Genomic DNA, 11,927 nt, shown 5'->3' with positions numbered 1-11,927 from the left:
ACACTCCGGGGTGCGTTCGCCACAACTAATTGTTGCTTTTTTGTGTGACGGGAATCCATCCCCGCAAAGCTTGAATTACATCTCCGCAGCATCCTTTGCAGAGTAGCCTCTGCTGCTGTGGATTCCATTTTTTTCCGGTGCCATCATCGACGGAACCGGAGACTGGGCTCACCAATCTGGGCTCACGGGACCAGCAGCGGATCATTTCATTCATCTTTCAGCACGGAGTAAATAATCGGGTGTGTGGGGAAAGTTTCTCCGGCCACGCACGAGCGACTTGTGCATGGATTTAGGTTGACGCGAATATTTTAAACGGCGTCTGGGAGCCTGAGGACTGGGCTGGTGTGCAGATGAGGATTACGAAGTCGTGCTGGCCAGACGCGGCACTGTTCACCTGGAATACCTGAAGCTGTCCAATGCCACGCTGCTGCATCAACTTGTCGACACTGTTGCATGTATGCACAGCCTAAATGTCGGCCCATGTGGCCTGTTAATTGTAGATTCATGTTTTATATAAGATCGGAGGCTGTTGATTTGTATCTCTGAGTGCCACGTAAAAAAAAACTCGCTGCAGCCGAATTTCACGCTTCTGTCCCCGCAAGAGGATGCAGCCTGAAGCGCAATGATGCACGGAACACGGAGGATTTTCTGATCAGGATGACATTTGGTTAAAAAAAGCAAACTCGTGGACCGAAAGGCAAATTCAACTATCTAGCCTTTTTTTTTTTTTTTTTTTTTTTGCGCGAAAAGCTGCACCGAAATCTCACCTCTCCCGAACCAGACTTTCGAGTTTTCTAGATTCGGTTCGGGGAGATATGGCCGCGATTGCCAGCTCCCTGATCCGGCAGAAACGCCAGGCGAGGGAGTCGAACAGTGACCGAGTCTCGACTTCGAAACGTCGCCCCAGCCCAAGCAAAGACCCCCGCTCTCTGTGCGAGAGGCACTTTCTTGGGGTCTTCAGCAAAGTCCGTTTCTGCAGCGGGAAGAAAAGACCTGTTCGGCGGCGACCAGGTCAGTGATTTATTTTAACAGATGTGTGTTATGTGTGCGTTTGGAAGCGGTTTTCCCAAGCCCCCCCACACCCCCCACCCCGCCCCTCTTTTGAGCAGCAGAGGCATTATACTGCAGTCAAGATCCGGAGAAGGTAGATATTCTCCGCGGTGCGAAAAAAAAAATCCACCTATTCCATCAGGTCTTCTTGTTTATCTTGCCGATCCACTACACGACACAACCCTCTCTGTTAAACCGAAGCTGGTCAGCCTTAATGTATAAGAAATGATCTACAGGCTGTGACGTTATCCCTTTGGCTGTTTATTGAGATTCTGCTCTGATCAGAATAATCAATCATCCTGAAGCAAAACTGATGCTTGGCTTGTGCAGGTTTTGTCCCAACAGCCATTCACTATACGTCAGCCTTTGATTTTGATTTTTTTTTTGCACCCCCTCCCCACCCTTTCCCTCCAACCACACACACACACACACACACACACACACACACACACACACACACACACACACACACACACACACACACACACACACTAAAAAGGCTGCTTTAAAATGTATAATTCTATATATTCCTGCATATTCGAGGGGTACATAAAGAGAGATAAGTTGCACCGCAGTGCACCAAGGCTCTTTTCAGATTAAATGTTTTAATGGTTAAATGTTTATTGCAGAGAGGGAGCTTTACTGCAGTGAAGGGAGGTCTAGCTGTAGTGATTAAGAGCTACTCTGGCTGTATTGATAGACACAGGCTCTGTGCCTGCCTTTACTCCACTCCGTGGTAGAGCTTCTTTCCCCTCTATTTTATGCTCCTGGGTCTGTCCTGCATGGTGCACAGATATCAAGCTAGTGTAGCAAGTTGGCCCTCTCTGATTCCAGAAAACCAGCCGAGTGATGAATGACAGTCAGGTACTCTCAGAGTCCTGCAGACAGACTGATGAGGGATGAAGCAGACAGCAATTTTTGAGGGCGGAAAGGGAGGACAAGGGAGGTAGACAATCACCCAGACAATCAGACAGACCAATTAAATCCCTGTAGCCATGCAGTCTCATTTGAGAAAAAGAAATGCACAAAACGCCTAATAAGACACATAAGCAGATAGACAACAGACGATCAGGCCTCAAGAGACTGTTTGCAGGTAGGTAACACATTTAAATCACTCATAGGCAACCAGTCAGAGAGACAGACAGATGCTTTATTTTCCTCTGAACAATTACCCTTATATGTCCACTGATGCCTTGCCATATATTTGCATATAAACAGCCAATTACGCTGGAGAATTATTGAATTCTGCCTGTTTAAAAGACTTGTTGTTTTTCCTTCTATTCCCCCCCTCCCCCCCCCCCCAACTTCGTAAGATGCACCCTCGAAACCTCCACAGGTGTCCCATAAGGGCTGCAGGCTAGGTCAGTAGCTCAGCCTCCATCTGTGTGTGCTGTGTTTTTTCTCCTCGTCTCCACCCCCATCTCGCGCCCATGTCAACTTCCCCCTCGGCCAGGGAGGGAGGGGAGGGAGGGACAGAGAGGGAGGGAGAGAGATGGGCGGGGGCTTTAACACCTGTCTGACAGCCGACAACCACTCTCCCTTGCTGATTTCTTCTCTATAATCTCTCTCATCCCTCCTTTCTTCTGTGTGGCTTTTTCGTGGATTTTTATAGCTTACTTTCGTAACTGTAGGTCGTTTGTTGCTCCTCTTGTCTCTCTCCTCTCATCACTTCGTCTTTGGCTCGGCCTCCTTTCATTTTGTCTCTGCCTCATTCTCTTCTTTGTCAGTGGATGTCAGATCAAGTCTTTTTATCCTTCGCTCCTTGTTCTGTGTCTGTGAATATGTGTCAAGTACTTCTGTGTAGAGGTTCTTCTTGTACTGTATACTGGTGATATGATGTGTTCCCTCCTGTCAAACACTATATATGAACAGGCGATCATTCACCATTTCACGGTCATGACGCCATTTGTCGACGTTCCCTAAATGTTTTTGTCATTCTGTATTTGTATGAAGTAAATTTATTGACTTTTTAATGGCCCATGCACGCACAAAACGGGAGAAATCTGCTGTATGTTCCACTGAGGGACATTTGTCACGCACAAACACGCTGTAAACTCTAGGGGTTAAGACCTGCAACACACACACAAACTTCCAGCTACACAGAACACAATACACTCTCTGCTAAATGATTGGAACTGATGAGCCGTCAGCGGCTGCTCGGGCTCACGTTGAGGCCTTAATTTATGGAAGTGTAGTTATCACATGTGATTTACTGATGTGTACACTCCCATGTGCTTTCACACACACACACACACACGCACACACACACACTCACACACTCTCCTCACCCTGCCTGTGATGGATGATGAAGGGGCCTGTCCCAGGAATTGATTGCCCCACCCCAGGGGGTAGGTGAGTTGGGGACTGATGGTCAGGATGATGTACAGTTGAGGTGGACTCTCCCCTCATGGGGGTCACTGTACTCACTTTAGTCTTTCTTTGAACTCTCTGCTCGACTACACTTGTCTTTTCATTATAAATAGAGCGTATGCACCTGCAGTTATACATCTTACATAAATACACCACATCTGCTGTTAATGTTCAAGACTGATCCGGCTGAAACTTGGAAATGATCTCCTTTTACCAAGTTTAAAAATGTTTCTTTCTGCCAAATCATTTGGGAGTTAATGCGCCTGAATGGCCTGCACATGTCTACATGACCCCTAAGTTTGGTTATGACCTTGGAGGAAAGTCAGGCAAACTCATGTTTTTACTCTAATTACGTAGAAAGCAATCTTTTTTCAGCTACTGAGTGTTTGTTTAGGCACACAAAATGAAACTGAGCGCCAGTTAAACTGTACCAAAACGCATAATTTGTTTCTTTTGTCTGGCAGAATAAACAAAAGGATTAGTTACATCCAGCATCTGAGCTGCTGTCTCATTTCAATGGAGCTTGTCTTAAAGAAATCTCTGCCAGTGCAAGAACAAGAACAACACATTTTTTTCTCAGCTGTAGTGCTTCATTGTAAATATAACTGTTTTAGTGACGTACACATGCTTTGGATTTTTTTTTTGCACTCAGACTGGGTTTCAAGGATCTCATGCTTTTAAGTCTCAAGTGTTTTCCTGTCAGAAACAACCCAAGTGTTATTAACACCTAAAATACATTGTACCATCAGACTCTCGCTGCTGCTTGTATACACAGTCAGTCAAACAAACTGTTGCAATTTTTCAAGACAAAAAAATAATAATTTTCCCTCAAACACTTTCTCCTGGCATTGCTGGAGGCTAAGACGTTTTCTTTGCCCCGAGCTAATCCTTGTTCCCACCTGCTCACCCGAAGTGTTGAGCACATTGAAGAGCTCACTGGACAGACGCCAAATGTCACAGCCCTGGTGTTGTAGGTCGGTTCAGGGTTATGGCACTTAAAAAAGGCTCTAGAAAGTTTAAGGGGTTTTTTTAAGGTGAAGAAAAAGTACTGGAATCCTTTGGGGTGAACCTATTGCAAAAAAGAAAAAGAAAAACTAAAGACTCTTGGTTGCGACAAAAATTGCATTGATTATCAACAATGCTATCAACCTTAAAATGCACAGTTGCTTCATACCAAATAAAAATCTTTGGCATGTCAGTGTATATTGCTAAGAAATGTTTAAATAATTTCTAAACCATGCAAAATAAGACAATGTTCTTGACACAAAAGGGCTTAATGTGAAATGAAACCCTCTTATTGATTTTCTGTCATGATAATCTTATCGTAAAGGCCTGAGAGTCGAAAAGCCTTTTCCTGAATTTGTGGATTTTGTAAAAGATGACTTATTAGAAACTTTCCATCGTAGTGGAATAATTATTCCCTCATTAGTGAGTGTTTAATAAAGGAGTGAAGTGCTGTAAGTTTAAGTTATTTTGTTAGCAGACAGCTACAGAGGCTGGGTTGTACCACAAGAACACTAAGACTTTTTAATCATGGTTGTTAATAATTAAGTACTTAATTGATAGATTAAAAGATTTACATCAAAAATTGATTAATTTTGTATTAAACAACTCTCAAAAATGTAAAAGCCGATAATTTATTTGTTACATCGTGCAGGTAAATAATATTGAATTATAAAGAAAATGTAAGTGGTAAAAAGTCTTTACTCTTTCTGCTGGTACACTCCATCTTCCTTAGCCAACTTGTCTTTTTATTTCAACTTATTGAGCACCGTACATTTATGTTTGTGAAACATTTGTTCGTATAACATTTCAGCATTTGAAACAGCTGTGAGTGTGCAAACACGTAGCTAAAGGCAGAGGTATAAACTCTTGTGTGTGTCTATGTCAAAGTTATGAGAATATTCTTCTGACATATTCTTGGTGGGGATGGGGCTGTGGTTTGGCCGACGGCATGTGTGCGTGCGATTGTGTGTGTGTGTGTGTGTGTGCGTGTGTGTTCCAGAGCCGCAGCTGAAAGGCATCGTGACACGACTGTTCAGCCAGCAGGGCTTCTACCTGCAGATGCAGCCGGATGGAACCATCGATGGCAGCAAGGACGAGAACAGCGACAACAGTGAGTGGAGCTCTCTGAACTCCAGCTTCCAGCATTAATGATTTAATGGCAATGAGTCACTTGGTTATGTAATGTATTAACACATTTTCTATGCTGCGCTTTATCATTTTTAATTCTTATATAACTGATGCCAGCTACAAACACTCCGAAATAAGTTTCAAGATACCTTTGTTGAATTGGATTATCGCTACAAAAAAACCCCTACTGTTTTAAAGGGAGCTATTCACCAAAGTCCACAAAGCAGTATGCCCTCTTTTCTGCAGCTGGTTATGTAATAGCATGCAGGAGACATAAATGTCTTGAAATCTACTCAGATGCTTTATACATTCTGATCCAGTCTTCTTGAAAGTGCATACCTTAAGCAACATCTTCTACTTCTATTTTAACCCCTAAGTGAAATGAATTCCTTTCTCCCTGCCTGGTTTCTCTAAGTAAACCACTTCTGCTGTGTGCACTGCATGATTGTAAACGTCATGATGTTTTGATGGATTTAGCTGAGAAGTGTGTGATTATCGCAGCAGAAATTTCCTCCTGGAAAAACCCTTCGCATGAAACAACTGTAGCCCCACAGCTTCGCTCCTGAGCCACTTCTCTGCAATATTTCACCACAGATCGACTTTCCACAGTGGACTCGCGGTGGATAAATAGTCCCCAGGGTAATTTCTTCTAAAGGGAACACACCCCTTTAGCTGTAAAGGATTAGAAAGGGGGGGATATCAGTAGAAGTCTGAGTGTCTTGGATATTAAAACATAAAGGCTTTTGAAACAGTTTTCTGCAGGAAGTGAAGTATCAGAGAAGAGATATATTTCAATGGTGAACGTTAGCCAAAGCGATAATGACGACACATTCAGTCTGGAGTGAAGCCAGACAGGAAACCAATCATGACCTTTCTTCCCTAAAACATCCTGCCAATCGTAAAGCGAGTCAGAGCCAAAGCTGCTGGACCGTAGTAGTCATGCAGTGAAAAAGAACTTAATGTTTTTGTATTTTATAAGGAGATGGTTATTCATAGAAAACTGCTTAAAGCATAAAAGAAGGCACTGGAGAACAGAAGAGATTAAGAGGAAAAAAGTTATCAAAAACAGCATTCACATTATGTGTTTTCTTCTGTGTACCTCTTAAACATTGTTATTTCTTTGGGTGCCTCCATTGTGTTTTCTGAGGGGTCTGGCTGATGAGGTTTTTTTGTTGAATGTGAGGGTTTCCCTACCTCTCCATAATCCTCTTGTTAAGCAGTCCCACTGGCCCAGGGATGGAGGGATGCAGTGAATTATTCAGCCGCAGGAAACTAAAAATACCACCTTCTCCGTTTGTACCCAATGAATAATTCTCTGTATGAGAAGCCTCAAGCTCAGAGACAGTCCGAAGGAAGACATAGAAGGAGAAAGAAAGGAGGGGAGAAATTGGATGTGTTTTGAGAAGAGATATGAAGACAGAGGGAGTGAAAGACAAAGAGAGTGATTAAAAGAGAAAGAAATGGATGTTGTGCATTTGGTATTCAGCTCTCGCACTGAACTATTGATTTGCTGGCTGGATTATTAGAATAATAGATTACCCCCACCCTTGAACTGCACCACCCTGTGACCTGCAGCATCCTCCGCAGCGACAGATGGAATACAGTATTTATGTTCACGGGGAGGTTTAATGGAGTTTGATGCTGCCTAAGCATTAGGTGCACCCTAAGCCGAGAGAGTTTCATTCTTCTTTTTGGTTATTATCCATATTGCTTCTCTTGCTGAGACAAAGAAAGAACTGAATGACCAATGGGATAAATGCATTATGCAACGCTGCTTTAATAACATCCCAGCAATTTGAACATTCAAGCTCGTATGACCCAAAAATGTTCTGAGGTAATGGAAATGAATGTGACACTGCTGCAGGGATACGCATGGTTGACTGGCTAAACTACAAGAGCTGTGAAACAGCATTCCATTGATTAACACCCATGTTCAAATTTGAGCAGTTATTAATTTGATTGTCATCAGATGATTGCCTTCAGTAATTACCTGCACACACTGAAGCTCTATTCCTGGTTATGAGAATCTTGCGGTGTCAGGCATTCACACTCAAGCTGTCTGTGATGCTCCTGGTTGATTTATGGGATGCAGCAGGGCTTTTTTTATTAGTAGAAGACCTAGTCAATTGTTTTTTTACGTCACTTTATCAACTCTTATATGAACACAGAACATCACAATACCTGCTTTTTCATCTTTGGGTTTGCATTTCTCTCTGGATTTGGCATTCCCCTTTGGCACTTGAAGTTTGGCTGCCTCTAAACCTTTCCTGCAGGGTTTATTTCCTGCTGCGCCAGTATCCCTCACATGAAATGCACTTACTCTAGACTACCTGCAGGATTTGCTTGCAGCAGATTACTGCTTCACTGGAAGGAGTTGTGGGGATTTTTCCTGTATTGGCTTGTTTAAACCCATTCTGTCTGGCCCTTTGACGATAGAAGATCCCCTGGAAATCTCTTTAACTCTCCCCCCAACCAACCCAGCTGCAATCTTTTCTCACCGAGAGGAATCGCCTTCAGAATAGTCATCAGGTCCTCTTACAGCAGTCTGTGCAGATGTAATAATGGAATCCATCAACCGCTGGAGCTGCAAATGGTAGGCTAAAGGAGGTAGCTGAATGGTAGCTCCTGACACTCTTTCTGAAGTCAAATGAGGAGCAGGAATACAGTGAAATGGGACGCCTTGTTTTGTGTTTTTTTTTGCTCCCACTTTTCAAGTCAAGCTGTAAACCATATTCACACGATAGCTATGTTCCTCTGACATTTCGATTAACTGCTGTTTTAATGATGTATTGAAAGTTTCAAGTCCAAACAAAGGCAATCTGACAAAGATTATTATTGCATTAAATCTAGATTGTTCAACAACTGAAAATGACCTTTTTGGGAATTATTAGATCATATATCAAGATAAAACAGCATATTTGATAATTAATGATCTACCTTTAATATAAGCAAACGTTAGCATTTCATTTTTTCCAGGCTGACATTAGAGAGAGACACAGCCTGTCACCAGAGCGACAAAGGTAGCAGCAGCCATGAAAGGCAGATGGAAATATACAGTGAACACACAGAGAGGAAGGAGAGAGTCATGACCGAGAATGAAAAACAGAAGTGTTAAAGAGCCCATATTATGCCCTTTTTGGGGTTCGTATATTTAATCTATGTTCCTACTTTTGTACGTTCACAATAGCTAAAGTTTGAAAAAAGTGTCTGTTTTCATGTACTGCTCCTCCTTGCTCCCTCTCCGCTCTGAGTCCATCAGCTACGCTCTGTTGAGCCCACACTGCAGAGCCCCACGTGTGCCAAGTCTGCTCTGATTGGTCTGCCGATCCGCTCTGTCGTTATTGGTCAGTTGCTCAGCACGCTTCTCGGAAATGTCCCGCCTCTTTTACCATATTGGGAATGCAGCCACTGGCTCTGTCTGAGGGGAGCATAAACATTAGCACCTTAGCACTACTGTGCTACCGCAGGCTACGGTATATCGTGGGCGTGCTACAGAAGTTAACGGGCGTGCAACATGAGCTGCTGGGCTTGCCACAACGAGCCAATGGACTTAGATCAGTGATGTCACACTGACAATGACGTCGGACTGACACATTTTTATCAAGGGGGGCTAGAACCGAGTGTTACATGCGGCTAATGCTACAGCTAACAGGAGGACGTAGGAGAAGCCGTGTTTCCGCAGACTTTGAATTTTTGCACATAGATGTGCCTAAACATGCACAGGACACTTGGAAAACACACTAAAGAGCATGTAAAACCAGAAAAAGCACAATATGGGACCTTTAAAAAACACAAGGGACTGAGGAACTTGTGAAAACGAAATTCAAGGTGCTAATAGACTGTCTTTATACCCCAAACATCAGGCCCTGAAGGGTATGTTTAACTGCAGGAGTCGCCTGTGTGTGTATCAGCCGAACTGTCGGCCCGAGGGCAGAGTGAAGCCATTGGCAGGCAAAAGCAGCCCGTCGATATTTATTGAGCGAAATTGAATCTGCTCGGAGGACAGACCCATGTTGGCACGTCTCCTCTTGTCCCTGCCAGCTTTATCTGATAGTCCCCCATCGCCACTTGCAGAACAATCATCCTGACAATACAGGGAGCCTGCAGCACGTTGAGCGTGTCCTCGCACCCTCATCAAACTAAAGCCCATGAAAGTCACAGTTCAGTCCTCAGATTCAGCAGAACACACCCGCAGAGATAACAGTAATTCAAATCTAGGAGCACTTAGCAGAATAAAATTAGACTTGTTGTTTCAAGAAGAGATAAAGCCTCTTAAATGATTGTCCAAACATCAGAAAACAACTGTAGTGGCTTCGGACATTCTCATTTGAGATCTTTAGATACAATCTGGCTGTTAACTTTCTGAAACATATTTCTTTGTTAAGTTTGGGGAATCTTCTGAGTCTACTGGACTCCACATTTTGTACGCCAAAACTTCAGTTTATTAATAACTATTGTTATCCTAGCATTGTGTTATTTTAATAGAAATGCTGAAAGAGAAAAGACAAATCGCACAGTGGGAGAGTTTAAGACGCTATTAAATCCATTAGGACATCAAATTTTAAAGGGGTATTTTTGCCACAAGTTGTACAGAAATATTCTACTAATAGGGTCTTACAGGTGAAGGTAAATAACACATTTAAAGACCTGTAAGACAATATATGGAGAGGAACATCAAAACTTACTGGATGGACCAAGAAGGGAGACTTACTGTATTGTGGTGAAAATCAGAGATGACGAGTTGGAGAAAAGTCACATCAATCCGAACTTAAAATAACAGGTGACAGTTTAAAGCAGCTTCTAACAGCAACATAGGGATTGGATCACAGAGGTTGTGGAGAATTCAGTTTAGTTTCACTGAAAGATTTTGTCACAGCAGGCTGATTGAATAAAATCAGGAACAGAGAGAGAGAGAGAGAGAGAGAGAAAATAAATAGAGAGTTTATGAAGGTACTCAGTTTCTGGGTTGAACTTCTGCTATGCTTCATAAGAAATGTAAGGCCCTGGAAACTAATTTACCCAACTGGCTCAGTGTTTTGATTGATGGGGTTGGACATGAGCATAGAATTACATCAGTCTCTTGCATTTTACATGAGCGATTTCTGTCAGGGCTGTTTTAATGCAGGCAGGGCTCAGCTGGAAAAAGATGATGTTCTAAACTTCCATGTTCAAACATGTATTTTTTTTATCAATCCATTCTCTCTGAAAAGTTCTGGATCCATTCAGGGCTCTTTTCTGAGTTGAGCTTTCCCTGAACATCTCCAGAAAGGAGACCCACAAGGCTTCTTAATCAGATGCCCAAACCTAATCAGCTGTCTTCTTCGTACTCCGAGCTTCCTCTAGACGTCTCGGCACTCCATCTCCATGCTTTCACCACCCCAACTTATGGAGGACATTTATTTCTGCCACTTGTATCTGTTATCTAATTTTGCCAGTCTACTCAAGGAGTGTTGAACATAACCTGAAGGTTGGAATGTTTTCTAGCTCATTCACTAATGATAGAAAGATAAACGATGACAACTGTTTGCTCATGTTGCAGCATTCAAAAAGTAGTTTTTTTTTTCCTGAGACCTATTTAAAATCGGAAAAAAAATTAAACCTATATGATGTTTATGAGAAGAAGAAAAAAAAACATTTGCAAGGTTACTCCTTTGATCTCTGCTAGAGAGAGGTCCGCTAACAATACTGCAATTACATGTTATTGCCATAGGGGCCACCAAATGACAAAACTGATATGCTCAATATTTGTAGGTTTTCTGTTTTTTTATTGGGGGTTTCAATCACAACAAACATTATGTATTAATATAACGGTCAGTCTGGCAGCAAGTACAGAGTTCTCATCAAATGGAAAGACAAGCAAAAGAAAAAACAAACAAAACCAAATATAAATAAATACATAAATAACTAAATTATACACATATACATACATATGCGCAAATATACAAATACACATAACACAGACTAAGACAATAGCCTACTAGTTTATGTTTTTGTCAAACATATTTAATGTTACAGAGAAATACTTTGCTACTGTAGAAACTAACTTGTATTCTTATAGCAGCAGACTAATGTTCAATTCAGAGCTGTTCTGTACAAATTGGCCACGAACATGGAGTCATTTTAATACATGAGTAAACAGCAAATCATAAAGGGTGCTGTCTGATTTGTTGTGGACATTCTTATTTCATCTAGGACAGGTAGCTGTTTCCACAAAACAATGATTGGCCTAATATTCTCTGCAAACGTATTTTTTTTGTATCATTTCAAGTCTCTTCCACCAGAAAGTTTCAGTTTTCAGGTAAAACATTAAAGCTTAACCGTCACACTTTGGTGCGGAAGTGTTCCCATTGTTCATGTCCTGTGCAGTTCACTTT

The 11,927-nt window shown here is 42.2% G+C and overlaps 1 protein-coding gene across 3 annotated transcripts in view; it reads left to right on the top strand.

The window, feature by feature from the left end:
• The window catches only part of fgf12a (fibroblast growth factor 12a), a 36,165-nt gene that overhangs the window by 5,108 nt on the left and 19,130 nt on the right, over nucleotides 1-11,927 (top strand). Inside the window, exons 1-3 of one of the 3 annotated variants that reach the window (XM_020649333.2) lie at nucleotides 7-1,011; nucleotides 2,364-2,411; nucleotides 5,426-5,536. In XM_020649333.2, coding sequence (XP_020504989.1) covers nucleotides 816-1,011; nucleotides 2,364-2,411; nucleotides 5,426-5,536 — 355 coding nt within the window. In that variant the 5' untranslated portion in view covers nucleotides 7-815. Of the gene's footprint in view, nucleotides 1-6; nucleotides 1,012-2,363; nucleotides 2,412-5,425; nucleotides 5,537-11,927 lie in introns of those variants that run through there. The other 2 variants (XM_020649334.2, XM_020649335.3) reach the window with 2 other exon arrangements.

Source organism: Labrus bergylta, chromosome 4 (assembly GCF_963930695.1).
Source record: "Labrus bergylta chromosome 4, fLabBer1.1, whole genome shotgun sequence".
Lineage (NCBI taxonomy): Eukaryota > Metazoa > Chordata > Actinopteri > Labriformes > Labridae > Labrus > Labrus bergylta.
Note: the sequence above shows the minus strand (reverse complement) of the source record. Positions and strands in the feature narration are given on the sequence as shown.